Source organism: Squalius cephalus, assembly GCF_949319135.1.
Source record: "Squalius cephalus genome assembly, chromosome: 7".
NCBI lineage: Eukaryota > Metazoa > Chordata > Actinopteri > Cypriniformes > Leuciscidae > Squalius > Squalius cephalus.
In genome coordinates, this window is record NC_137128.1 from 39,121,356 (window position 1) to 39,148,137 (window position 26,782).

At 38.0% G+C, this 26,782-nt stretch overlaps 1 protein-coding gene across 1 annotated transcript; it reads left to right on the forward strand.

Moving 5' to 3' along the window:
• Window positions 1–598: 598 nt before the first annotated feature.
• Window positions 599–21,618, forward strand: LOC307161840 (NACHT, LRR and PYD domains-containing protein 1 homolog; the record flags this gene model as incomplete). Its single annotated transcript, XM_079876777.1, has 13 exons — window positions 599–758; window positions 852–908; window positions 14,314–16,072; window positions 16,625–16,702; window positions 16,866–16,940; window positions 17,065–17,208; window positions 17,302–17,457; window positions 17,680–17,754; window positions 17,906–18,040; window positions 18,132–18,290; window positions 18,945–19,034; window positions 19,371–19,481; window positions 19,557–21,618. 13 exons carry the CDS (start codon window positions 599–601, stop codon window positions 20,740–20,742), a joined length of 4,185 nt encoding a protein of 1,394 aa, XP_079732903.1. The 3' UTR covers window positions 20,743–21,618.
• Between the last annotated feature and the right edge of the window lie 5,164 nt (window positions 21,619–26,782).

The window sequence follows — 26,782 nt, forward strand, 5'->3', positions numbered from 1 at the left end:
CGCTATAGCGATCGTTAATAAACATGCGTTTTGTTAACAGAATAATGCGTCTTTCGGAGCCGGAATTACTTCTCTGTGTTTGGCTATGACGAGTCACGCAGGTCAAGTACCACTACTCCGCGGCGGCGGCGATGTTAAATAGTCCCAATATAAACACTTATTATAGGTGTACCATAGTGATTCAGAATAAGACAAAAACACGGTTTGGAAGATGGATTCATGATGAACTCGCTCATTATATACATTTTGTACATTTTTAACATAGAAAAAGTTACGGACGACTTGAATGCTCATTACTCAAAACTTTTCAAAATATGACGCGACCCCCCAGAGAGCTCGCCGAGACCCCCCTGTTGGGAACCACTGGGCTAGATGACATGAAACCGCATGTGGTTGAACTATTTTGTACAATTAGACAATTAACCTGTTTATTTATTTTATAATAATGAGTTACGAAAACTTTGAAATATAGCCTTGTTTCTATGCCTAATTCATTTTTTTATGCCCAGAGGCCCAGTTTGTGAAAAAGAACGAATCAATTCTTATTCAAAGGGTTATATCAGTGATGCCAATAGCAGATGAGCTAAAAAATAAAGACATGATACATCCTGAAACATATGAAGATATCAAAGCAGAAATAACCAACCGGAAAAAAATGAGAAAGCTCTATGAAGCACTAGAAGCCGGAGGAGACAGAGTGAGAATTGACTTTTATTATGCACTGAAAAACCATGAACCATTCCTCTTCAAAGAGCTGGGTAAGAGAATCTACAGTTGCTATTATTTGAAATAAACTCAAACCTGTAGGTAGTCTAAAATGACCTGTCCTGCCCTATGGTTTATGGTAACAGGTGGTGTTACTGAAAACACATGTGAGGTGGACAGCAGTGAGCGGAACCTGCCGGAGAGTATGCAGCTACAGTGAACTGAACAGTGAGTGTCAATTGCATGTTATGTTACTGTATTAATATACATGTCAAACACGTATGCTCTGAAATCAAACAATAACCATCTTTGTTAGGAATATTCTCACTGGATAGCAAAGCAAACTTTTAATTTTATTTTTTACAGATTGCTGATATTCTGTCCTTGATGCTCAACAGACAATGTGCAAGACTTTACAGACCTAATGTGAAAAAAAGAGAGAAGATGAAGCCACGTGAACATGAAAGAATGTTATAAATGAAAGGAACAGTTCAACTTTGTCAAGTAAAAAAAAAAAAAATTCAAATTGTCTTCATATAATATATCAGAATTTGCAGGCTGTGTTACTCATTTGAAATGTATGAAAGTAAAGTTTGACTTTTTTGGAACATTTGACCTTTGTGTTACATGGAAGAAATGCTTTATTTTTTAGGTGAATATTTTAAAGTCATAAAGATTTTTATGCTGCTCTTTTAATGCTATAAAGACAACAGTTTATACATCATCATCTATAGTAATTCGACTTACATATATTCAAATTAAAGCCTTTATATTAATAAAGTTATTTAAAAAAAAAAAAGAAATAAGGAATGATTTTACAGTGCTTGCAAAGTAAATGAATTTGAGATTAATTTTTGAAAATCCTCCATTGACTTTCCTCAGTGATGATGTCACAATTTAGTGTCATATACTCACCTTCATGTCATTAGAGCTGCCTTTATGCCTTTGATTGCCTTTACTGTTCATTTCCTTTCACAACACATTGAAATAATTATTGTGCATCCGTTTTTACATTCCAGTTGGAAGGATTCTCTTCTCCTTAATAAAGTGATAACTGTGAATTGGTTTACATTGTTCTTTTTATTTCTTAATTTTCTTACCTGACAAATATGACTAAATGTGATTATTCTAGACTCTGATTTATCTCTATAGAAGGTTACAGCAGATCGATGCCCAAGGTAAGAACACCAAGGCCCATGATCTGAATGAAGCAGCGGGCTCTTGATCTGGTACCTTTAGATTTCTGTCTTTCTCCTCACTTGCATGAATGTGCACAGCTAAGTAACGAACTTATGAGCGAGGTTTACCTCAAGCTATGTGTGTAATTGTGTTTGGATGGTTGTAACCTTTTGCAGACGTGAATAAAACAAAAATACTGATGGCCTTAATATTGCTTCCTCTAGCTGGGATATTTAGTGATTCTATATTCCATATAGCTTATCAGATAAATGTTGTAGTAAAAATGTAAAAGTAAAAATAAGGGGTTTAATATAGTAATAAAGTAAAAATAATTTAATATTATTTTTTATGAATTCTGACTAAATTCTTACTTTGAAATGTCTTTTTTGTACTTTTTAATGACTTTTTATCATTTTTTAAGAATAGTAAATAGTTTTGTCCAGCAGCACATGAGTGGTAGCCTATATTTTACAGAATCTGTCAGTTATTTCTCAATACAATGTGTATAATGTACAGTGTTTGGCAAGATCTAAAGACATAAGTCATAATGACTTATGGTTACACTTGAAATTATTAAGGAATAGATGTCTGAAATGATGAAACATGTTCAGTTAATTGAACCCAGAATGTTACCTGAGAGATGGAGGAGACGGGGAAATAAAAAGAGGGGATTTGGAACAGAAAAACAAATGTCTTTGTTGATTTTTAATCCTACGACATGCCAGTCGACATAAAAACTATAAATATTTTAGAGAAAAATTATTTAGACATTTTTTCCACACTGTTTTTACTAAATTAACTTAAGGAAGATTATTTTTAGACAGCCTTCAGTGTTTCTCATTCAGTCTAATACTTTTGCAGATAAATACTGATATTTGACTTTGCGTTTTATATATTTGATCCTTTATTCTGTTTTGCCAGTATTGAGGAAGACCGCAACCATCGTCTCTTCTCAACTCTTAGTGTATTAGTTTACGATGATGAAACGTACCATATTTGCCCTACACACAATGAGCCAATGAAATTCTAGATTTCAAGTAAAAAAAAAAAAAAAAAAAACATACTCAAGCACTACACATCCAGTGTTTGGAATGCATTCTAAATGTTCTTCGAAAGAACTCATCGCTCAAATAACTGTATTTGCATTAACATTCATGTGTAAACTTTGTTTTTTAGGTTAGATATGAGGCATAGACGGAAGACTGAATTTCTTTCGAAAATCTCTCTCCCTTGTCCACGCTCAGCGTCAAGCAACTCTGACTGGAAAATCCATCATTTTACACCATTTAAATTGAACATGTACCCTTTACTTATTAATTTATTTCAGTTTAAAACTTTTGTTGAGTGGAAAATAATTACTTTATGCACTTTTAAGGCAAGTGTTATGCCTGGTTTGTAGTGATTTGTTATATGAATGTTTTTCTCTTGCAGATCTCCAGAGTGTAATGAGCACACGAATGGTCTGTTTTCTTTCCTGCACTCTGTGTGTGGTTTGAAGAGTGTAGAGCTGATGATATTCAGTCTGAATCAGAGCTGGGCTCGCAGGATTCTCTCTATCATCCAGACCTGCAGCAGTCTGCAAGAAATCCAGTAAGACTGAGACGTCAAACAAAGCAGTCAATGTTGGATCACTCAGATTTGAGTGATTGGCCAAACTGGTTTCATAATTTCTACTTAATGTTTTGACAGTCTGTCTTTGGACAACACACTTTGGTAATATGTTATGGTCAGGGCCGGGCTGTGACATGATAGTCGCCACACAAAATGATTTTTATTTCATATCTAATGTGCCACTAACCTCCCTCATTACTGACATGTTTAAGTTTCACAGTGCTTATGTGTTATGCTGTGCATATACAGTGCCGGGAATGTTTCTTACAAGCAGCTCTCATAAAGTGCTACAGATACACTATTCTGTTGCATCTCAAGAAAGTCTCTGTTGCGCTGACACTTGTCTCTGATTTATTTTCTTTCTCGTTTTGATCTTGAAACAAGCTTTGATTATCAATATGTAGGGATGTCCCGATCAGGTTTTTTTGCCCTCGAGTCCGAGTCCGAGTCATTTGATTTTGAGTATCTGCCGATACCGAGTCCCGATCCGATACTTAATACATAAAAAAAGAATAAAGAAGAGCGAAAAAACAGATCCAGGATGTTCCTTATTTTTTATTTAATTCACCTTATTTTAACATTCAACAACTCTGTAAACAAACAGAGCACTTCTGTGAGGTAGCTTGAACAATCAAGTAATAAATAAATTCTTCACTTTTGGACTTTAGTGCAACAGTAAATATAAAAAAGTCTAATATATAAACAAATAACACCTCAACTTAAAATACCCGGCAGGCATGTGAACAAATAAAAAATAAAAGTGCTACAGTGTTTGCAAAGCCAGTAATGTGCTTTTAGGAACTGCACTCCTAACTCTTACACCGGTTTCACACTGCACTGTTAGCAGAGCGTGCAGTGCGTATTTTTTTCGCCGCCCATGTTACCAGATTAAACCAGGGTTTAGAGCATTCACACCGCGCGCAGAGGCGGCGCGGCAGTGCGTAGCAGAGCAGAGCAGGAGTGCCGCGATCGTTTCGGCGCCGAGTCTATTTTTGCTGCGCCGCTTTTGCTGAATTAAAGTGACAATACATTGATCATGGCCAAAATACACCGCAGTTTTATCCAAAAAGTGCATTGATGATATCTATTGTGTTTTAAACAGTCAATCAAATGACCAACAGCAATTTAAAAAGAAAACAAATGTCCAAAAAACAAACTTGTTGCCATGACAATAAAAACAAAGATGAACAAAAAGTTATATGAAATAGGGTATATGTCGAACGTCGCATTACGAAACCGGAAAACAGAACGCATCGCTTCCGGTTCAGGTCTTTTGTATGTGCTTCTTGCATTTTTTTACTGTTTTACTCAAGATAACTTAAAAGGGGCGAGCAAAGATGATCATAACCAATGTCCCTCGCATGTGAAGATCGATATTTAAAAGTAAAAAAAAAAAAAATCTTCACACTAACGTTTAGATATTTAAATAGAATAAAACGGCAATAACAAAGTGAGATAGGTAGGTTAGCTGATTACCTTAAAATTCCATAGATATCGGCGTCAGTTCATACGGCTGTTAACACTTTCTATGACAAGCGGATGCAATGAGACCAGGTTTCCGGTTTCGTCATGCGACGTTCGACATATACCCTATTATTAATAAAATAAGCTTCTTGACAAGTCTTTATTCTTAAATGTATTTGAAAACGAAAAAAGCAATGCCAACTTATCCATTATAGAGTAGCCTACTCTGTCTGTAGCCTGCCCTACACAACCCGCGGTTCAGCCGCGCATGACAAAAGCTGCCAGTGTGAAAGCAAAACGCGCGTGTCCTGCCCCTGCCCTGCTCACCATATGCACTGCTCCTGCGCTGCTTACACTCTGCTAACGCGTGCAGTGTGAAACCGGCGTAACTCTGTGCCACCGCATAACTATAGATGTGTTAAAAAATAATGAGAATATATATATCCGAGTCCTGGGGTGCGTTTCCCGAAAGCATCGTTGGCCAACTATGGTCGCAAGTTCATCGCAATGTCCATTGAACTCTATTGGTAACGACGGAACTTGCGACCATAGTTGGCCAACGATGCTTTCGGGAAACCCACCCCTGATCGGGAGGTAACGTCCGATTCCGATCGAGTCTGAAAACACGTGATCGGGCCCGATTTCCGATCACGTGATCGGATCGGGACATCCCTATCAATATGGTAAGTCTCTGAATTAAAATTGAACTGTGACATTAAAGGAGAACTCCGGTCAATTTTAACATTGAGCTCATTTTTTTGTACATTTGGAGTGCTGTCAATAGGCCTATGTCACACTTCCTGCTTCCGGAGCGCGGAGTAGGGATTCAGAACTTCCGGTCAACGGTATTTCTCCATAAGGATTTAGATTATCAGCCATAATGTCTAAACCATCCGAAGTAGACTGACCAGGAGCTATGAGGTTGTGAAACGAAGGTTTTTGCTCCTGTAGAAGCTATAAGTTCGTATGAAATCAACCTTGTTTTAGGAAAAACATGCTTTATCCGCGATCTTATGGAAAAAAACTACACTACCCACAATCCTAAGCGTAGCAGCAACGTCTGCTGATTGGTCCAACTCGCTGTTACCATAGAAACGTTTACCTAACTGGCGAACGGCCCGCAGCTGTTGTTGTAGTGCACCGGGTTGCTCTGCGTCAGGACGTAGACAGCCATAACTCAGCTTTCACGCTTTTCCACTTGAGAGTTTTCATTTACCATCCGAACCACATCGTCATATGTGACTTCAGGCAGGTTGCGGAGAGATTTGGTCCAGCTGTATCTATCGGACTCCGCCATTGTAAAGAACTAACCGGAAGAGCCGTATCCCTACTAAAAGACGTACTTCCGGTCTTCAATTTTTTCGTGATATAGGCCTATACAGAGAACAACGACAAAAATCGGTGTTGCCTACACCGAGTTATTCTATTTTTAAAATTTGCACCCTGTTGACTTCAATGGGGCAAGTACTAAACCTGCTTTTAGCCTCTTAACATCCTTGATGTGTCATTACATGTGCACAGAAAATGTGAGTGATTCCTTCTGAGTGAACACGAGTGAGTCTGACTGCAGTAGATGTGAAAGATATGTATAAAAATGATGTTATTTAAGCCAGCGCAAATACCTTTGTTTACATCCTGTTTTTCGGTTGAAGTCCAAAGTAGTCGATTGCCGAGTTCACGCGCGTGATCATAGGTATTAAACCTATGCGTGTGAACTCTGAGAAAAAAAGTCAAAATACAATCTTGAGAATAAACTCATTAAATATCGAGAATAAAGTCGTTGTGTTTCGAGAAAAAACTCGTTAAATTTCGAGAAAAAAAGTCGAAATACAATCTTGAGAATAAACTCATTACATTTCGAGAATAAAGTCGTTGTGTTTCTAGAAAAAAACTCGTTAAATTTCGAGAAAATAACTCGTAATACAATCTTGAGAATAAACTCATTAAATTTCGAGAATAAAGTCGTTGTGTTTCGAGAAAAAAACTCGTTAAATTTCGAGAAAAAAAGTCGAAATAATCGTGAGAATAAACTCATTCAATTTCGAGAATAAAGTCGTTGTGTTTCGAGAAAAAAAGTCGAAATGAAATGTAGAGAATAACGCATTCGATCAGAGTTCATTGCATACGAGGCTGAATCCAGTTACTTATTCGTTAGGCTACTTATTGACGCGCGGACCTCCCCTGACGCAACGCTTCCTTAAGCACCCTGTGTATGGCATTGCTAGCACCAAGCTGTATTAGAAATGAAAATTCTGCATTTCTCAGCCATATGAAAGGGTGCGTTAAATCCGACTGGGAGTAATAGAGCATATACCGGTATTGATCTAGTGCAGGGATGGGCAACTTCGGTCCTGGAGGGCCACTGTCCTACAGAGTTTAGCTCCAACCCTGAAAAAATCACCTGCCTGTAACTTTCTAGTAATCCTGAGGACCTTGATTAGCTTGTTCAGGTGTGTTTGATTAGAGTTGGAGCTAAACTCTGTAGGACATTGGCCCTCCAGGACCGAAGTTGCCCATCCCTGATCTAGTGGAAACCGAAATATTGGCACAAATTTCTGTAGGCTACCGGGTTTTTTTATGGACCGTTAAAGTTTTAAATGGGGCAAACAAATTCAGATTCGCCTTATTGCGCCATCATTCCTACTAGTTGTGCATTTAGGCCGCATCAGAGGGTGCGTTAAAGTGGACATTATCCCATTATAGAAGAGCTGTTGTCTAACGAAATCCAAATTTTAAGCAGTTTTTACTGTGGAATTATTGTTTTATGAAGCTTTGAACTTGACACATTACACAATGCACAAAGAGCAGTCTTGCATTTTCTGCATAATTCATGGCGCTGTTTCTCACCCGCCTATAGGGTGCATTAAAGTGGACATTATTCCATGATAGTACAGCTCCTCCTCTAGCCGACCTAGACGGCTTTGTTACTGAAAGAAAGTCTAAAATATAGCTTGACTAAGTGATCCAACTCTGCCATGTCCTCTATCAGTAGGCTAATGAACACAGATCGAATGCGTTATTCTCAAGATTGTATTTCGACTTTTTTCTCGAAATTTAACGAGTTTTTTTCTCGAAACACAACGACTTTATTCTCGATATTTAATGAGTTTATTCTCGAGATTGTATTTCGACTTTTTTCTCGAAATTTAACGAGTTTTTTCTCGCAACACAACGACTTTATTCTCGATATTTAATGAGTTTATTCTCAAGATTGTATTTCGACTTTTTTTCTCGATATTTAACGAGTTTAATTTCGCATTATAATAACTTTAATCTCGAGATGGTTTTATTTTTTTATTATTGCTTGGCCCTAATCCTCTTCCGTAGTATTGACAGCACTCCAAATGTACAAAAAAATGAGCTCAATGTTAAAATTGACCGGAGTTCTCCTTTAACATTTTAGTCTTACATAGTACAATATTTTTGTAATATATAATATAATGCATATATAGCCTACTTTGTCAATATGAAAACAATATTACTGTCCCCCAATATTTTGCCCGTCAAGCTCGGAGTGCTGTCACATTTATTTATTTTTTCATTTAAATTTAGTTTTGTACATTTTCATTAAAATAAACTAAACGATTCTATTACACGGAACGTGAAAATAGAGACACCAGCCACCATAGTCACATGTTTGCCGGGAGCCAGAGCGCCTGACATCAAAGCAAATTTAAAAGTGCTGGCTAATGCTAATTGTAAATTCTCTAAGATCATTATTCACGTCGGCACTAATGATGTTCGACTCCGCCAGTCGGAGATCACCAAAATTAATATTAAAGAGGTGTGTGAACTTGCAAGTACGATGTCAAGGACTGTAATCTGCTCTGGCCCCCTTCCTGTTCGCAGGAGTGATGAGATAGTCAGTAGATTGTGTTCGCTTAACGGTTGGCTGTCTAAGTGGTGTCCGCAACATAATATAGAATTTATAGACAATTGGAAAAGTTTTTGGGGCAAACCTGACCTGTTGAAAAGAGATGGTATTCATCCCTCCTGGGATGGTGCTGCTCTTCTCTCTAGTAATATGGCACATAGTCTTAGAGCTCAAACATGACAATCTGGGGCTCAGGTCAGGAAGCAGACAGACTGGCTAAACCGACCGTCTGCTAGCGGCCTCGCGTCACCAAGGTCAGATAAATCCTATCACATAGAGCCTCTTTCACCTAGCTATCATCATATAGAGACTGTGTCTGTTCCCCGAATTTGGAAATCCAAAAAACGTTTAAACCCATCTAAGGTTAAAAATTTAATTGATGTTCAACAAATAAAAAACAGCTATAATACAGATGAGCAAATGCTAAAGCTTGGGTTGCTGAATATTCGATCGCTTACTTCAAAAGCACTCATTGTTAATGATATGATTTCAGATAATAACCTAGATGTGCTGTGTTTGACAGAAACCTGGCTAAAACCAAACGATTACATTACTTTAAATGAGTCCACCCCGCAAGATTACTGTTATAAACATGAGCCTCGTCTGAAACGCAAAGGGGGAGGAGTTGCTGTAATCTATAGTAATATTTTCAAAACCACTAAGAAATCAAGTTTTAAATATAATTCTTTTGAAGTGTTAGTACTTAATGTAAAAATATATAGTATAAATGATAAATCACGTTTGAGATTTGTGCTGGCTACTGTATACAGGCCACCAGGGCACCATAAAGATTTTATCAAAGAATTTGCGGACTTTCTATCAGAATTAATATTGACTGCAGATAAAGTTCTAATTGTTGGTGATTTTAATATACACATCGATAATGAAAAAGATGCATTGGGATTGGCATTTAAAGACATTGTAAACTCAATTGGAGTTAGACAACACGTGTCAGGACCTACTCATCGTCGTAAACATACTCTAGATCTAATATTATCACATGGAATAGATGTTGATGCCGTTGAAATTCTGCAGCAGAGCGATGACATCTCAGATCATTACCTAGTCTCGTGTAAACTTCATTTAGCCAAGGCTGCAAAGCCGACTCCGTGTTTCAAATATGTTAGACCTATCACTTCTGCCACTAAAGATTGCTTTATTAATAATCTTCCTAATCAGTTTCACCATCTCAGCATTCCAGATAGCTTAGAAGAACTCAATATTGCAACAGAAACTTTTAACTCTCTCTTTTCCAGCACTTTAGACACAGTTGCTCCGTTGCGCTTAAAGAAGATTAAAGAAAATAGTCCAATGCCGTGGTACAACGAGCACACTCGGGCCCTTAAGAGAGCAGCCAGAAAAATGGAGCGCAACTGGAAGAAAACAAAACTAGAGGTATTTCGCATTTCATGGAAAGAGAGCTCGATTGCTTACAGAGAGGCCTTAAAAGCTGCTAGATCTGCTTATTTTTCAAACCTATTAGAAGAAAATAAACATAATCCTAGGTATTTATTTGAAACGGTGGCTAAACTAACGAAAAAGAAAGCTTCAAGCACCGAAGTTTCCAAGCAACACAGCAGTAATGACTTTATGAACTTATACTTATAAGATTGATAATATCAGGGAGAAAATTATAACTATGCAACCGTCTACTACAGTATCGCATCAGGCAGTGCATTGTAGTCTCCCGGAGGAAAAATTAGATTCGTTCGTTGCTATAGAAGAGGAAGAATTTACTAAACTCGTTAAATCATCTAAATCTACAACATGTATGTTAGACCCTATACCGACTAAGCTACTGAAAGAGATGCTTCCAGAGGTCATAGATCCTCTTCTTAATATCATTCATTCATCTTTGTCTCTAGGATACGTACCAAAAACCTTTAAGCTGGCTATGATTAAACCGCTTGTTAAAAAAACGCAACTTGATCCTACAGAATTAGTCAATTACAGGCCGATCTCGAATCTACCTTTTCTGTCAAAGATATTAGAAAAAGCAGTATCTTCACAACTGTGTTCCTTTCTTGAAAGAAATGATATCTGCGAAGGATTTCCAGTCAGGATTTAGACCGTACCATAGTACCGAGACAGCTCTCGTTAGAGTCACAAATGATTTGCTCTTATCATCCGATCGTGGTTGCATCTCGCTATTAGTGTTACTTGATCTTAGTGCTGCATTTGATACGATCGACCACAACATTCTTTTAAATAGACTCGAAAATTATGTTGGCATTAGTGGAATTGCACTAGCATGGTTTAAATCATACTTATCTGACCGTTATCAGTTTGTAGCAGTAAATGAAGAGATGTCTCATCGATCACAAGTTCAGTATGGCGTACCACAAGGCTCAGTACTAGGACCGCTGCTGTTCACTCTGTACATGCTACCATTAGGAGATATCATTAGGAAACATGGCATTAGCTTTCACTGTTATGCCGACGATACTCAGCTCTATATTTCTTCAAAACTTACCAATTCACAAAATTAACGGAATGCATAGCGGATATAAAAAATTGGATGACTCATAATTTCCTATTTCTAAATTCTGAAAAAACAGAGTTTCTAATTATTGGACAAAAAACTTCCTCACGTAATAACCTAGAATACTGTCTAACACTCGATGGCTGCTCTGTTAAGTCTTCGTCGTCGGTTAGGAACCTGGGTGTGCTCTTTGATACCAATCTTTCATTTGAAAGTCACGTGTCTAGTATCTGTAAAACTGCATTTTTCCATCTTAAAAATATATCTAAATTACGTCATGTGCTCTCATTGACAAATGCGGAACAATTAGTTCATGCGTTCATGACCTCAAGGCTAGATTATTGTAATGCTCTACTGGGTGGTTGCCCTGCACGCTTAATAAACAAACTACAGCTGGTTCAAAATGCAGCAGCTCGAGTTCTTACCAGAACCAGGAAGTATGACCATATTAGCCCGGTTCTGTCAAAACTGCACTGGCTCCCTATTAAACATCGCATCAATTTTAAAATATTGCTGATCACTTACAAAGCACTAAATGGTTTAGCTCCGCAGTACTTGAGCGAGCTCTTAACGCATTATAGTCCTTCACGTCTATTGCGATCTCAAAATTCCGGCCAGTTGATAATACCTAGAATATCAAAATCGACTGCTGGCGGTAGATCCTATTCCTATTTAGCACCAAAACTTTGGAACAGCCTTCCTACCATTGTCCGGGAAGCAGACACACTCTGTCAGTTCAAAGCTAGACTAAAAACACATCTCTTTGACCTAGCTTTCACATAATACATTATAGACTTCTATAATTCAATGTTAGGCTGCATAGATTAGGTCAGCTGGAACCGGGAACACTTCCCATAAATCCTGATGTACTCGTTACATCATAAGAAGAATGGCATCTACGCTAATTTTAGTGTCTTTGTTTATCCCAAGGTTTTCCCGCAGCCTGCCGGATCCAGGCCGTATCCAGATCTGATGAAGGACCTGCGCCTGGACCCGATGTCAACGCAGTGCTGAAGTGCCAACTAGTCTCTCCCTATGGAGGATCCCTTTACCACTCTACAGATAAAGCGTTGTCGGGAAACTCAATTCGCGTATCTACCCCGAATTGATAAAATAAAATAAAATTCTGTATCAAAAATTATAAGGAAACACCAGTACTTTGTTTAGGCTTGGTTTGTAGGGAATTACAAACCTGCGTACATATATTCAAACGCACATAACTATAGAACCAATTCTTAATGCGCATGTGAACGCCATCAGCGTTTCTCACAGGTTCGCGTTTAAAGTCTATGTAGAGAATGGTGTCGTCTTAGCGGCCCCTAATTTGATAACAAATGATTGTTGCAACGGAAGCGAATCAATCATAACTAACCTTAGCTGGAAAATAACTTTACTAAAGAACCGCTATAAAGCCAAAACAATCTCTGTTTCCATAAATTATACGTTTATCTCTGTAAAGCTGCTTTGAAACAATCTACATTGTTAAAAGCGCTATATAAATGAAGATGACTTGACTTGACTTGACTTAAAGCTTGTATAACTTTTTTCACTTATATTGCTGCTTGCTTTTTGAAGTCCTGGCATGTGCAGTTTAAACCATATATATATATGTATGTATGTTTTTTTTTGTTTGTTTGTTTTTTTACGAGCGTTCTGTTAAAACACAGATGGCACAAACTTCATAATGTTGCACTTTAGTGTGCCGGCATTTACCCATAACTTATTGCACTTTTGCCTGTTTGTACTTTTAGTTCTTGTGTACTTAAAGGGTTCATTTGGTTTAAACCCACAAGTGCAGAGTGACATGATGCAGGTCAAACCTGTCATGCAAGTTGGTTACCAGTGTATAAAACCATGCAAAATATGGATAGAGGTTAATCCTGGATTTTTAAATTAAGTATTTTTCAAGTCAGCTGGCAAACATTTGTATATTTAAAATAACAAAGATGAAACAAGGCAATTTTTTTTTTTTTTTTTTTTTTTTTTTTTTTTTTTAAGTATATGGGAAGATAGTTACAGAGTCTGTCATGTTTCTCAGTAGGTTACTGGTTAACTGGGAGTTAACAATAAATCGTGGTCCTACTTCCTCCTTTCTCTTCTCTAATTTGTCCAAAGCTCTGTACTCTTTCATCAAAGATAGACACAAAAATATATAATTTATTCTTCTTTTAGATTTTGATGGAGGATGATCATAAGAAGAATGATGTCAGATAACTGTAAGTGTTTATTTCAATTGTCCTTTATTGCTAAATATTCAAAATAGTCAAATTTGTGTTTAGTTTGTTTATGGTTTCCATTATATTTTGCCTTGTGGTTCAACATAAATGGCTGGACAGGTCAAATGTACCATATCAAAATAACCTAAAACCAAAGCAGAAAAAGAAACGGTTATATCAGCACAAAGTGCTTCTCCCTGTGTGTATGATTTAGATTTACAAAGCTCATTATGCAAGGTCATATTGTCTGTTTCTATGATGTCTATAATTAGAAAATATTATGATTGATAATAGCAATAAAAAACTAGCTTTGCAATGCGTTTGAATAACAGTAAACTTTCTTGGTTACCTTTTTTGTTCATAACTTTTGATTACACATTGGATACTACAGACTATGTAGATTTTACGTCTTTGGTACAAGAAGTTTGTATGGAAGTGAGATTTTCTTACACAAACGTGGCAACAGCATACCTACTTCCTTTTTTACAAAGACAACCAATTGAAACTACTCTAAAAAAACAGCCTAATGACCAGCACAATACTAAAACCCCACAGGCTTTTATGCCACAGGTTGTAGAGTCCCTATTTTCAGATTAACTGGTGGACCTTATTGAGTAAAAAATACACATCTATCTGTCTATCTATCTATCGATGCCTGTACATTATAGATTATCTGTACATTATCGGTTATATGCCAGCTGTCTTGTCCATGTCAGTTAGGCTACCATCTATTTGAACTTTATTATTTAATATAAGCAGTGACTGTTTTATGTTTCTTGTAGGTTTGAGCCCTGTGATTGTTCAGTATAAGGCGTCAATCACTGACAGATGCAAGTTTGTGACAGAGTATAAACCTCTATATGATGAACGTGTGGAACTGGCCGCCCGTTACACTGAACCAGTGATCATTCAGAGGAACAAAGAGCAGACTGAGAAATACTATCGTGGACGTGTGAGGTCTCCTCATGCTTCTGGAATAAAAACATCATCTCAACTGTTATCAAATGACAAGAATCACAGCATCAGAATAGACCAGCTGTTCAGTCCCGACAGTGATGAAAACACACCGAAAACTGTGATTCTCAGTGGTGATTCTGGAAGAGGTAAATCCTTCACGTTACAGAAGATCATGTTGGACTGGGCATCTGGAGAACTTTACTCTGAACACTTTGATGTAGTTTTTCTGTTGAAGAGTGACGAGCTGAAGTGTATTTCTGAGGAGATGAGCTTGACTGAGCTCTTGAGCTGGAGTTGCAGTTTAACATCAGATCAGATCTCACAGATACTAGAGTTAACACCAGAGAAAGTCCTCTTCCTCATTGATGGATCGGATGAGTATGTATCTCATCCTCCCATTCATTTCATGTTACTGCACCCTAATCCATCCAAGAGAGCGCCACCTATGGTTATTCTTAGGAACCTGTTGAGGGGAGTCTTGCTGCCTGAATCATTTGTGCTTGTAACTATGAGATCTATAGCTGATGATGCAGTGATGAATCTCCTCAAAGGACCTCAGCGTTTCACTGAGATTGTGGGCTTCTCTGAGAGAGGGGTGCAGGAGTACTTCCGCAAGTTCTTTCAGGATGAGCAACTCTTCAAGAAAACAAATGAGAGTGTGAACGCCAATGAAGGCCTCCTGACGACTTGCTCTGTGCCTTTGCTGTGCTGGATGGTCTGTTTTTGTTTGGAGAAGCACATTACAGATGGTGATCATGTGATGGCAGAACTAAAGACAACCACCTCCATATATGTTCACTTTGTGTCCACTCTACTGGAGCATCATGGCCAGAGTCAGTCTGTCCTCACCATGCTGAGGAGTCTGGGTCAGCTGGCAGAGAGAGGAATACAAAATCAGCAAGTCTTTTTTGATGAAAAGAGTGTGGCCGAGACTGGCTTAGATGCCGCCACGTGTCTGTTCTTGTATAAAGGTAGTTTGAAAAGGAAAGACAAACAGGAGCCAGTGTTCAGGTTTATGCATTTCAGCTTTCAGGAGTTCTTCACTGCTCTTTATTATGTTTTACTGGATGAAGAAGAGCACTGGTTAAAAGTAACTGAGCTGTTTAATTTGATGGAATGGGAGGCTATAATTGACAGGCCATCTCCAGTTTTGAGAGAAAGAAGATCAAATCCCATCCCTCCAGTTATGCTTTTCATCTATGGTCTCTTAAATGAGGAGGTGAGCAGCCAACTCTTTAATAAGCACAAATGTACCATTCCTCACACCATAAAACTGAAGAAAAGAGAATTGAAGAAAACACTCAAGAGAGCTATTGTTTTGATGACCCGCCAGTATGGAATTGAGTTGTTTGCTCTCCACTGTCTGTTTGAGCTCCAGGATGAGAAGTTTGTGAGGAAAGATCTGCACGCGTACAGGTCCATGGATATGTCTTGTATTTCTCTGAGGAGCACAGACTGTTGGGCGCTTCTGTACTGTCTTCAGTTCTGTCCACACATCAGAGAACTGAACCTCATGTACTGTGATTTAACAGCTGATAAACTCAAGATTCTTCAGCCAGCACTCTGTATGTGTGAGACTCTGAGGTCAGTTTGTTTGGGTTGAGAAATCCAAAGCATAAAACTTAACTTGATTTAAGCTCTTCTCAAAATACAATTATTAATTAAATATTGTATATATATATCTACATATATGTGTAAGAATACTCTCTGTTGTGATGAATATGTTTAAAAAAAAAAAAGTTGTGTTGTGGGGGGTTCTGGTACTAACTACCATCCTCATAATTTTATTGAGTAGTTTGACATAATCCTCAATTATTTACAGTAAAAATTATTACAGTTTACAGTATATTTAAATATGCTGTATAGATACATTTATATATATTTAAAAACTTTTTTGACATTTTAAGGTGTACTAAAATAAATGTTTTCTTGTTCTTGTTCCACCTGCTGCTTGTTATTGAACTGTTTTTCAAACCATATGAAACCATAACGAATACAAATACATCAAAAATGTGCACATGCACTATTTTTTCTTTATCCTGGACACTTTTATTTGTCATTGAACTATAATTCATGTTTATGTTATGATTTACTTTTAAAAAATCAGTATTTGCATATTTTTGTTTTTGTCAACAGGTTGACAGTGGACTACCTGTATGATGTTGGAGATTTTATCCAGATTCTTCATGAATCAAAAGTCTTGAGAAAACTGAAGTAATTTTAACAGACAACATCTTCCAATATAGATTGTCATTTACATTCTGAATGTAGTGTTTTAACATTTGTTTGTATATTTTACCATAAATGTCACAGTGTAATAATTTATTAGTTATTTCTCGGACTTCTCAGTATTTTGTGTCTTTGTTCCTATTGGTAGAGTTCAAGAGGATGAATACAGCGCTGAGAGTCTCAGATGGTCACTTGATCTGTCAGTCACTCGTGGAGATGTCTTGTAAGAATCTGTTGCACATGCACTGTTATTTTCTTAAGTTATGTTTCAGAACACAGCAGATATCCTTCATATTGAGTGTATGGTGCTGTTATCAAATGTTCCTCTGTGTCTCTGCCTGTTTCAGGTTGTCTTTGAGTTCCTCAGAGAAGAATCCATCATTTCCAGCAGTCTTCAACTTCAGTCTTACATGTTCACACTCAGAGATATCCAGCACTGACTGGACACTCTTCTTACAGACACTCAGCAAGGCAGGAAAACTAGCACAAGAGTAAGAAAATTATTAATTTAATATTGACTTTATTTATCTCATCAGTAGCTTTACTGTTATTTATACATGTTGTGGTCAAATATATTTTTGCAGCTCTTCAGCTCTTGAGGATCATGTCAGTTTGCTTCTGTCTTCATTTCACTCTGTGGGTTTGAAGACATTGGATCTGAAGGTGTTCAGTCTGAATGAGAGCTGGGCTTCTGGGATCATCTCCCTCGTCCAGACCTGCACCAGTCTACAGGAGCTCAGGTACGAGGATTTTCTTTTATTCATAATTGATTTCTGTCATGTCCTCTGATACAAGGGACAGCGGCACTGGGGAAGTCAATTACTGTACACAGGGGCCCTGTATGAAATTTGGACTTAAAAATCTGAATTTCATTGCATTAGATGCAAAATATCAATCCATGTGACATCTGCAAAAAATTATCCAAACTATCCTCTTTTCTCCATGTTTATTCTGCTTGCCAGTGTTGAGGAAGAAATGTACAGTGCTAAGAGTCTCTTCTCATCTGTCAGTGTTTTGGTTTGTGATAAAGACATCAGGTATGTCACAAACACACATTTTAATTGAATACATTATGTATTATTTACATGGAATACATTACCAAACATATTTGTAAATAATAAATTGCTTAATTGTATAATTGCTATGTTAGGCTATAATATGTTCACAATGCAACCTGTATGTTTTTAGGCTGGACGTGAGGCAAAGACAGATGTTTAAGTCTCTCTCACATATCACTCTCACTTGTCCTCACTCAGCGTTAAGCAGCTCTGACTGGAAAATCTTCTTCCAGAGATTCCACAAACAGACTCGATACAACCCAGAGTAATTAAGAATTACCAACATGAAACTAGCATTTAATATGCAGTTTATTCTTTTTGTTTTTTTTACCATTGTTTTATTGTACTTCTTGCAGATCTCCAGAGTGTAATGAGCACACGAATGGTGTGTTTTCTTTCCTGCACTCTGTGTGTGGTTTGAAGAGTGTAGAGCTGATGATATTCAGTCTGAATCAGAGCTGGGCTCTCAGGATTCTCTCTCTCATCCAGACCTGCAGCAGTCTGCAAGAAGTCTGGTAAGACTGATGTGAAACTCACTATAGCATTAAATGATGAACCAGGCCATGCTGTGATTTTTAAATCAATCCATGATCAGTTTAAAATAATAGTTTCCTCAGAAATGAAAGTTCTGGTTATCATTTTATTCACCTTCTAAATTCATAGAAACAATTTATTCAGAACACAACACATTTCGTTCTGTTCCTCATTCAAAACTATTAAATGGCTTTAGAAGACTTTAAATGTAGTCCAATGTTATATGGATCGCTTTTAGGATGCTTGTGGGTACTTTTTGATATCTGAAATCTCCCGATTCATTCTGATTACTTAATTGAAAAAAAAGTATATTATTCTCCAAAACAAATTTTATGTTAGAAAAAAACTCATATCATTATAAGAAAAAATGAAAAATGAGAGTGAGTAAATAATGAGAGAATTTAACCCTAACCATTCCTTTAAGTCAACATACATCACTAGGATGCTCATTCTTACTGTTAAATTACAATTATTGTTGTTGTTGTTGTTGTTGTTGTTTTGCATCACAAGTAATAGTAAATATAGATTAAAAAAATAATAAAGATGCCATTCAACATGAATTTGTGCTGAATGTTTTGTCATTACAACAGTGTCCCTGTACAAAAGACTAAAAATGATAAACTGTTGTATTATAGTGTCAGTGTCACTGGTTTGCTGCTTGAGGAGGGACTCGAGTTACTGCACGAATCACTGATGAATCCACACTGCACTGTGATCATTGAAGGGTGTGTGTGTTCAATGTACATTTGACTTTTTTAATTTAAAGATAAATACAGACTTAGGACCACAAATGAGTTACATTTACATTGTTGACAGTATGCATGGCACATATCTACACAAATCTATCTAAAGTGTTCATCAAACAAGTTTTTATTTTTTAGCTAATTGTCTTTTTAAAATTTGTTTTAAAATAAACCATAAATCTCCCTCAAGTCCCATTTTTAGTCTCCAATAATTGATTTTGAAATACTATAAATACAAGCGAAATACAGTTTCCTTTTCTTATCATTATTTCATATCTCTTGTACCTTTATTTATTTTGTTTCCTCCATCTTTTAAAGGAGGAAGTGCAGTAAACTCACTGACCAGTGCACAGAAGAGGACTGGAGTCACAGCTGTAACGAGAAAGTGAAGATTCACTTCAAACCAAAGGTTTTGGAAGAGCTGAAAGAGTGAGAACATTTAATACTAAAATTTTTCTCTTTTATACATCTTTCATCCCATTTATCATCATCTCTGTTCTCTAGGCTGAACGTCTCTGCGCCTGAACCTTCTGAAATGAATCTTCACTGTCAGTCTTGTGTTCGCATTGTCGACTGTGATCAGTGGGTTCAGGTGGAGCCGTCAGTCTGTACAGATGAAGGAGGGTCAAAGTTCAGGATCAGCACTCAGGCGGGTCGATTCGAGTGCAGCAGGACCAGAATGCGATGGGTCTGTGCTGGTGACGTCACTCTCCAGTATCGTGCAGTGGATGGACGTTTCCTCAGTGAAGAGCTGGAGAGGCTTCAGTGTGAGCGAATTGGTCCAGTGATCGATGTGACCGTGATCTCAGGGAAACTGGAGGAGGCCCATCTGCCTCATTACGCCTGTTTAGCAGAGTCTGACCCCTCTCTCAAAGATGCTGTGAAGCTCCTCAGCAAAAGAGATGAAGGAATATCTTTACAATCTGTAGAGTTGACCCGTTATCATGCCAAAATACTCCAACCATCCTTCTCTCTTACAACTCTAATTATAAGCTGGTTCACACAGTGGGAAGAACACTGTTACCTTCTTCTCTACATGTGCTGTAAAGATCCTCTCATTCTTCACATCTACTTTTTTCCAGTGAATGACACTTGTTCAAAAGAGAAAGTTGAGCAGAATGAAAAATCAAGTCATCCGATCAGCCATCCCAGACCCAACAGACCGTTTCAGATGAAAACGCCGCACCTTCTTGAGGTTCCTGGTGCTTCTGTTCATCCTGTAGAGGGGATTTCATTTAGAACAGATATCGACCCAAACTTCTTTGAGATCATGCAACATCAGGATGGTGATGTACAGATGAATCTTATCAGAGAAGAGGACAAGAAATCTGTGTGGACTGCCACAATATGGAAAGCCAAACTTGCACAGTTAAATCAAAGGCAAGTCCAAGATGAGCCGAAACTGAATTCTGAGATTGAGAAAGCTCAGTTTTTTGATAAACACAGATCGGCTCTCATTCAAAGGGTTAAAAATGTGAAGAGCACTGCAGATAAACTGCGTGAGCAGAGAATAATTCATGAGGAACTATATTCTGAAATCACACATACTAATTTAACCAGTCAGGATAGTATGAGAAAGATCTGTTACACGGTGCATTCAAGTGGTGTGATTGCAAAAGTTAAATTCATTGTGATTCTTCAGGAACAGGAGCCTTACCTCTTTGAAGAACTGTTGCGTTCTGATTCTTAATGATTCTCTTAGAGAATATATTGCTTTAGAACAACACCTGCATTTATGGACAGCAAAATAAAATGAAAAGAAATATTAAAGACCCCCTCAAAATCAAGTTTTTAATGTTGTTATATGTGTATGTGGTGTTTTTAATATGCTTTACACCATTCAGCAAATGCAAATGCTTTCCACAAAAAAGTTAACACCATTGCTGAGTATTTTCTCCTTAAAACTGTGGTTTGAAATTGCCAGCGTTTCTTACATGACAAATGTAAAAACTGATTTTCCTGCTGAGACAAAAGCTGAAATAAAACTCATCCTGCAATAAAGCAATAAAATGTATCCTGGACAGAAGATCGCAAAGAAAGAGCATAGGACATTGTCTTGCCCAAACTTATCTCTTTGTTTATATATGCATCCCCCCTCTCCCTTCCTTTCCCCCTGATTCAAGTGTTCACTAAAAGTTCACTAAGAATGTCTATATATCACATATGATGTATCTTGTGAATCTATTGTTTTTTCCTTTTCATGTTTGGTATCATTTTAAATGTCTCAGTGTGATTGGTAAAATGGTCTTAATTTTTGGTATTATGAGAAAGTTTGAAAACTTAGGAGTATTTATCTTATCTTATAATGTTCTCTTTGGGTGATGTCTCTTCAAGATATCTCCCCTCTCCTTGGAAACCAGGTGCTACCCCCTGGGGTACATGAATTGACCCAAAACAACTCGAAAAAATATAGGTATAACCCTTTGTTCTGGTCTGGGTATTTAAGGGTAAGTGGCATTTATTTATAAGTGATGTCATTTATTTATATATTTCTGAATTGGCTTTTAATCATTTACTTGTGTAATTGGCATGATACAATTTTACCTGACAAAATAAAATGTTAAATTTGATTTATTTTGAATTATTCTGAAATCATTATTTTAGTAGATTGATGCTACTGCTAATGTTAGTTATAGGTCAAACTAAAGGTGCATGTATGAACGGAGCAGTAGGCATGTCATCTGAAGACCTTTTGATTTCTGTCTATCACTGATTTATCAAGTTGTATGGAAGTGGCTAAAATAAACTACACTTTTTTTGTACGAGTGAGCAGTAGGGAACCGATTTAAGACGTAGGCCTATTAGCAAACCCTGCATCCACTGACTAAAGTCATAACTGACAAGTTTGTGTCCGTGAGAAACACGATCTGGCCGACTTGCGGCATTGGGTCCATAATGAATTAATAACTGAAAGTATGGATACTCAGAATAATCAAAGATTGAAATTAAGTCATAATCAATATTTATGAATATTTTCTAATAAGAAACTGCGAAGCAAGGGAGTCTCATGAGAAACCAGGTTATCCCAGTATATTTTTCCGTTGATATGAAAAATCTTTTAGCAATTTAGCAGGTGAATTGTGTATATGATGTATATTACGATGTTATGATGAACTATACTTTTCTCCACTGACATTCTAAGTTGTTCAAAGTGTTTCTAAGGATGCTGATTTTTAGAAGGCAGCTGTCTGACTGAGATGGTGAACGGGAACATGGTTTGTGTAATAATTTACAAAATTATTTATATGTTATCCTGTAAATGCAGCCATTAGTAGATATATGCATACTGTTTGTGATGAATGTACTTTTTCTAACACATTGTAACGGTTATGAACTTTTATGTCTTTTCTCAGTTTTGTCATGTCTGGTTCAGTTCATTTGCCCTCAATGTATATCTTGATTAGTTAACCATTCACACCTGTTTCTGTTCTCCCTGATTACGTTCTCCCTCATTAGTTCCCTTATAAAGTCTCCCGGTTCTTGTGTACCTGTTCTTGTTACCTTGTGTACCTTCATCTTCTGGAATAAACCACTATTGTTTGGATCTCTTTGTCTTTGTGAACTCATTTGAATTCGCCCCACGCAGCACCGTGACAGAATCACCAACCTTAAGAAGTTAGGTTGTCCCTGGCCTTTTGGTTTCATTTTTTGTTTTAGTTTTTCAATATGGATATCCCCGCTGTCCTCCTGTTGTGTTTAGAGCACGGGGAACAAACATTGGAGGACCACACACGGACCTTCCTCGAGACTGCATATTTGACACACTACCCGGACTACTGCCTCTGCACGTTCTACGAGGTGAGCTCATGAACGGCTTATGCAGAGAACTGTTGACTGGAGACGGTCCGCAGGATAACTTCGCTGCCTTTATGGAGTGGGTGCTGGTGAGCTGTAACTCTCCCTTCATTGTCTGCCTAGGAGAAGAGGATCTCGCCAGCACCCTTCCAGAGTCTCGTCCCACCGAGACCGCCCGTCCAGATTCTCGTCCCGCCGAGACCGCCCATCCAGAGTCTCGTCCCGCCAAGACCACCTGTCCAGAGTTTCGTACAGCCGAGACCACCCGTCCAGAGTCTCGTCCCGCTGAGACCACCCTTCCGGAGCTTCCTCACGTCATGCCTGACCAGCCTGAGCCTGTTCTTCACGTCATAACCGCCACGCCTGAGCCCTCGTCTCCGGCCAAGATGGCCGCCTTACCAGCCGGGCACTTGGTGAAGATAGCCTTCGCCTCACCGCTTGAGCCCTCAGCTAACATGGTCGCTGCCATGCCTGCTGAGCCAGAGACTGTTCACGTCATGCCTGCCGAGCCAGAGACTGCACTGTTCACGTCAGTCCTGCTGAGCCTGAGCTTCACGTCAGTCCTGCCCAGCCTGAGTCTTCTGTCCCCAAGCATGAGTCTTATGTCCGCGAGCCTGAGTCTGTCCCGAGCCAGAATCATTGTCTGAACTGGAGCCAGCAGCTTCACTATGTCCCACCAGAACCTCTGCGTCGCCTGGGCTCGTTGGCTCTCCGGCTCCACTCTGGTCTCCTCTCCCACCTGCTTCGCCCCCGTCAGTCGGCCTCCTGGAGTTGTCAGCCCTGCCTCCACCATGGCTCCTCCCTCCGTCGTCTCCGCCCTGGCCGCCTGCACAGCCTGCTCCACCCCAGAGCCATAGAGAGAAAGAGTTGCGACACTCCCATAGACCTCCGTTGTAAAAAATGGCGGCGCTTTTAACCGCCTACTTCCGGCATTTGAAGATCGGAATAGTTCCAAACACTGTCATTTGGGCGTTGGACCCCATTCACTTACATTGCTGCGCATCGAGTTGTTCCAGAGGTAAGTTGCTGAAATATCGACCTCTTTTGAATTGTCAACTGTCAATATGGTATCAGAGGCCCTTTGCGATGCTTATACTAGTCTTCATTTGTATATGCACAGCGTAATTATTTATATTTTATCTTGGTTGTTTCAACCAATTTTCTAGCATTGCCTGCTTGCTAGTTAGCTAGCGGTAGCATCTAATTAGTTCGGTAATGAATCGCTACCACCTTTATAGCAACTTTTATTTAATTAAATTTTTTGGGATATACTAACTTTTCATTATGTGACGTGTTGGCTGTAGGCCTACTTAATTTGTATCAGAGCCCATCTCAGATACTCATTTACTGTGAGGAAACTTTGTATTGTAATAGCCACACTAGTTTAGTGATTGTTCTTCATAAGAAGATTTTTTTTAACAAGAATTTTTAACAAAATAAACACTTTTTTTTTCAGCCTCATGTCAACCAAGGCTGCTGCTGGTGGCGGCAGCTGACGATGGTGACAGCAGCTGCTGCTGCTGGTGGTGAACGGCGGCTGGCGATGGTGGCACACACTCACACAAGCGCACATTTTTGTTGTCTGTCATTGTTTAATAAAAAATATCTTATTTGAAAACCTTCATTTGTATCAGCCATGCTTAATTGATGTCTCAATAGCTGTAACAGAAGTTACAAAAAAATCTTCACTCTGCACTTACCTATAGACCCAAACATAAAAGCGTAAATTCGTTTTTAATCTGTTATAGTTTTGATAATATGTGTATGGCTTAATCTTAAAATTATATTCTTAGTCTTAACATGATCATGTTTCACGTTGTGGTCTGGGGGTGGCCACTTTCATCAGAAGAAGTGAGCTAGCTTCTAAGCGAATTCTGAACGGACCGCCACGGCAGACCTCTTTGCGTGATCACGAAGGTAGGCTAATGGCTGAATCGGAATTTATAAGCAAAATCACGGGAATTAATAGCCTAATACAGCCCAGTTGTGCTAAAATAAATATGAGACGTCCATCATCAGATGAATGATATGGAAAAGTTTCTACTACTACCCATGCGAACATGAACACGAAGCTTTTCCCTCCAAAAATATAGCCTAAAACTTATCTACGTTGTCACACTGCCTCTCCAAATGCAAAACTGACATTAACAAAATGCAATAACAGCTGAAAAAGTACTTGGGTGTGTGTTTTATTTTATATTTACCGTTCAATAATGCAATCGCTGCTGTCTGTCACATAGAAGAACATGACAGCCAGCGTATGTTTTGGAACTATTGGGGCTTACATGAACCACGTGACAGCCATAGCGGCGACATCAAAGAGTGTCGCAACTCTTTCTCTCTATGGCTCTGCTCCACCCTGGTCCCTCATGCTTTCTGTCTGCCCTTCACCTGCTCTTCATCCTCCTCCTGAACCCCCGCAGTTGGTTATTCTAAGTTGTATATTCATAAGAAAAAAGAAACCCTCATAAATTAATTTTGTAATCCCACATAGCCTATACTTTGAAACCCTTTCAAACATGAGATCACAAAACAAAAAGCTTATTAAAACAATAAAAAATGTTAAGCTTTTCAAAATTATGTAACTGCCCTAATATTATATAGCACTTATTTACCCTATGTTATTTTTTTCTTTTAGTTGCTGTTATTCTCTGTTTCACATAGTACAGAACTGTACTTTTTGCACTGTAGCCAACTTGTCTGTGATTCTTTAAAAAAAAAAAAAAATAACAATGTAAAATATGTGAAAAATAATGCGTTTTTTTTACACAATCAAGAATGAAATACTATTCTAGTGCACTCCAAAAACAAAATCATGACTTCATAAAAGGGCATTAGGACCCCTTTAAAGAGACAACTGTAGTAAACAGACGAGCGGTGCGCTTTACATGTGGCGTAATTTTAAATTATATTTATATTATAATGATAAATCTTGTATTTTTGTAGGCTACAACTCTCACTGTTGCTATTCTTTTTATTGTAAGTCACTAATTGCCTAATAGTTAATGTGAGTGCGAGTAAGTTAGATTGCATTGCTTGGATCAACAGGTTGCTAGCAAATTCACACAAATATTTTTTCCGGGAATCTCGCTCTCGATTTGAGCAAATAAAGTAAAGAGGTTAAAAAACACCTATCCCCATTTGAAAACGGCCCCTTTTTTTGTTCCGCAGAGCAGAGACCTCATCATACTCCCGCGGTTCAGTCACGTGGACCAATCATATTGTCTTTTACATTGAACACATTACTTTCGTTTTATTCGACTAAACTCCACTTCATTTCCGTGCCGTTGAACAACGAAACTTTGAAACGGTCTCGACAGGTTTACAAATTAAAATATTTCAATAGCCTAGCCCTAGATTATCATCTGAATTCGTGTTTTTGGGGTTATCCACAAAAATGAGCGAGAGCAACCTTGAAGGAGAGCAGCGGGAGAGATGCAAAGGTATCTATCTATTTAGAGAAACTAAATGTGTATGTAAATTAACAAATGGTTTGTTTTTGTTTTGTTTTTTAAAGAAATTTGACAACAAACAAACAAAAACTATCGGCTAATGGAAGTGCTTATCAATAATGCTTTAGGATTGCTGAAGAAAACAAGGTATTTTTATTTGTTATGGGAAGAATATTTGGAAACATCAACATGGCTGATGTACCTGTAGACACCAGTCTCAGATGCTGGATGTTCCTCCAATTTACTAAAATAATTATGTGTCACTAAACATAAGATACTTCCCTCTAATGTTTAGTTCTATTAGTCCTGAGGTGGCTGATCTGAACAAAAGAGTATTTGCATAAAAGAGATTTAAATAGAAGAGCCAGTGTGGGAGAGGGCAGCTGTCCTGTACATGTCCTGGGTATTTTTGTGATCAGTCATATTTTATAGATTATCCACTGTATGTTTAGAATTCTATATGTATAACACTGTGTTTTACAT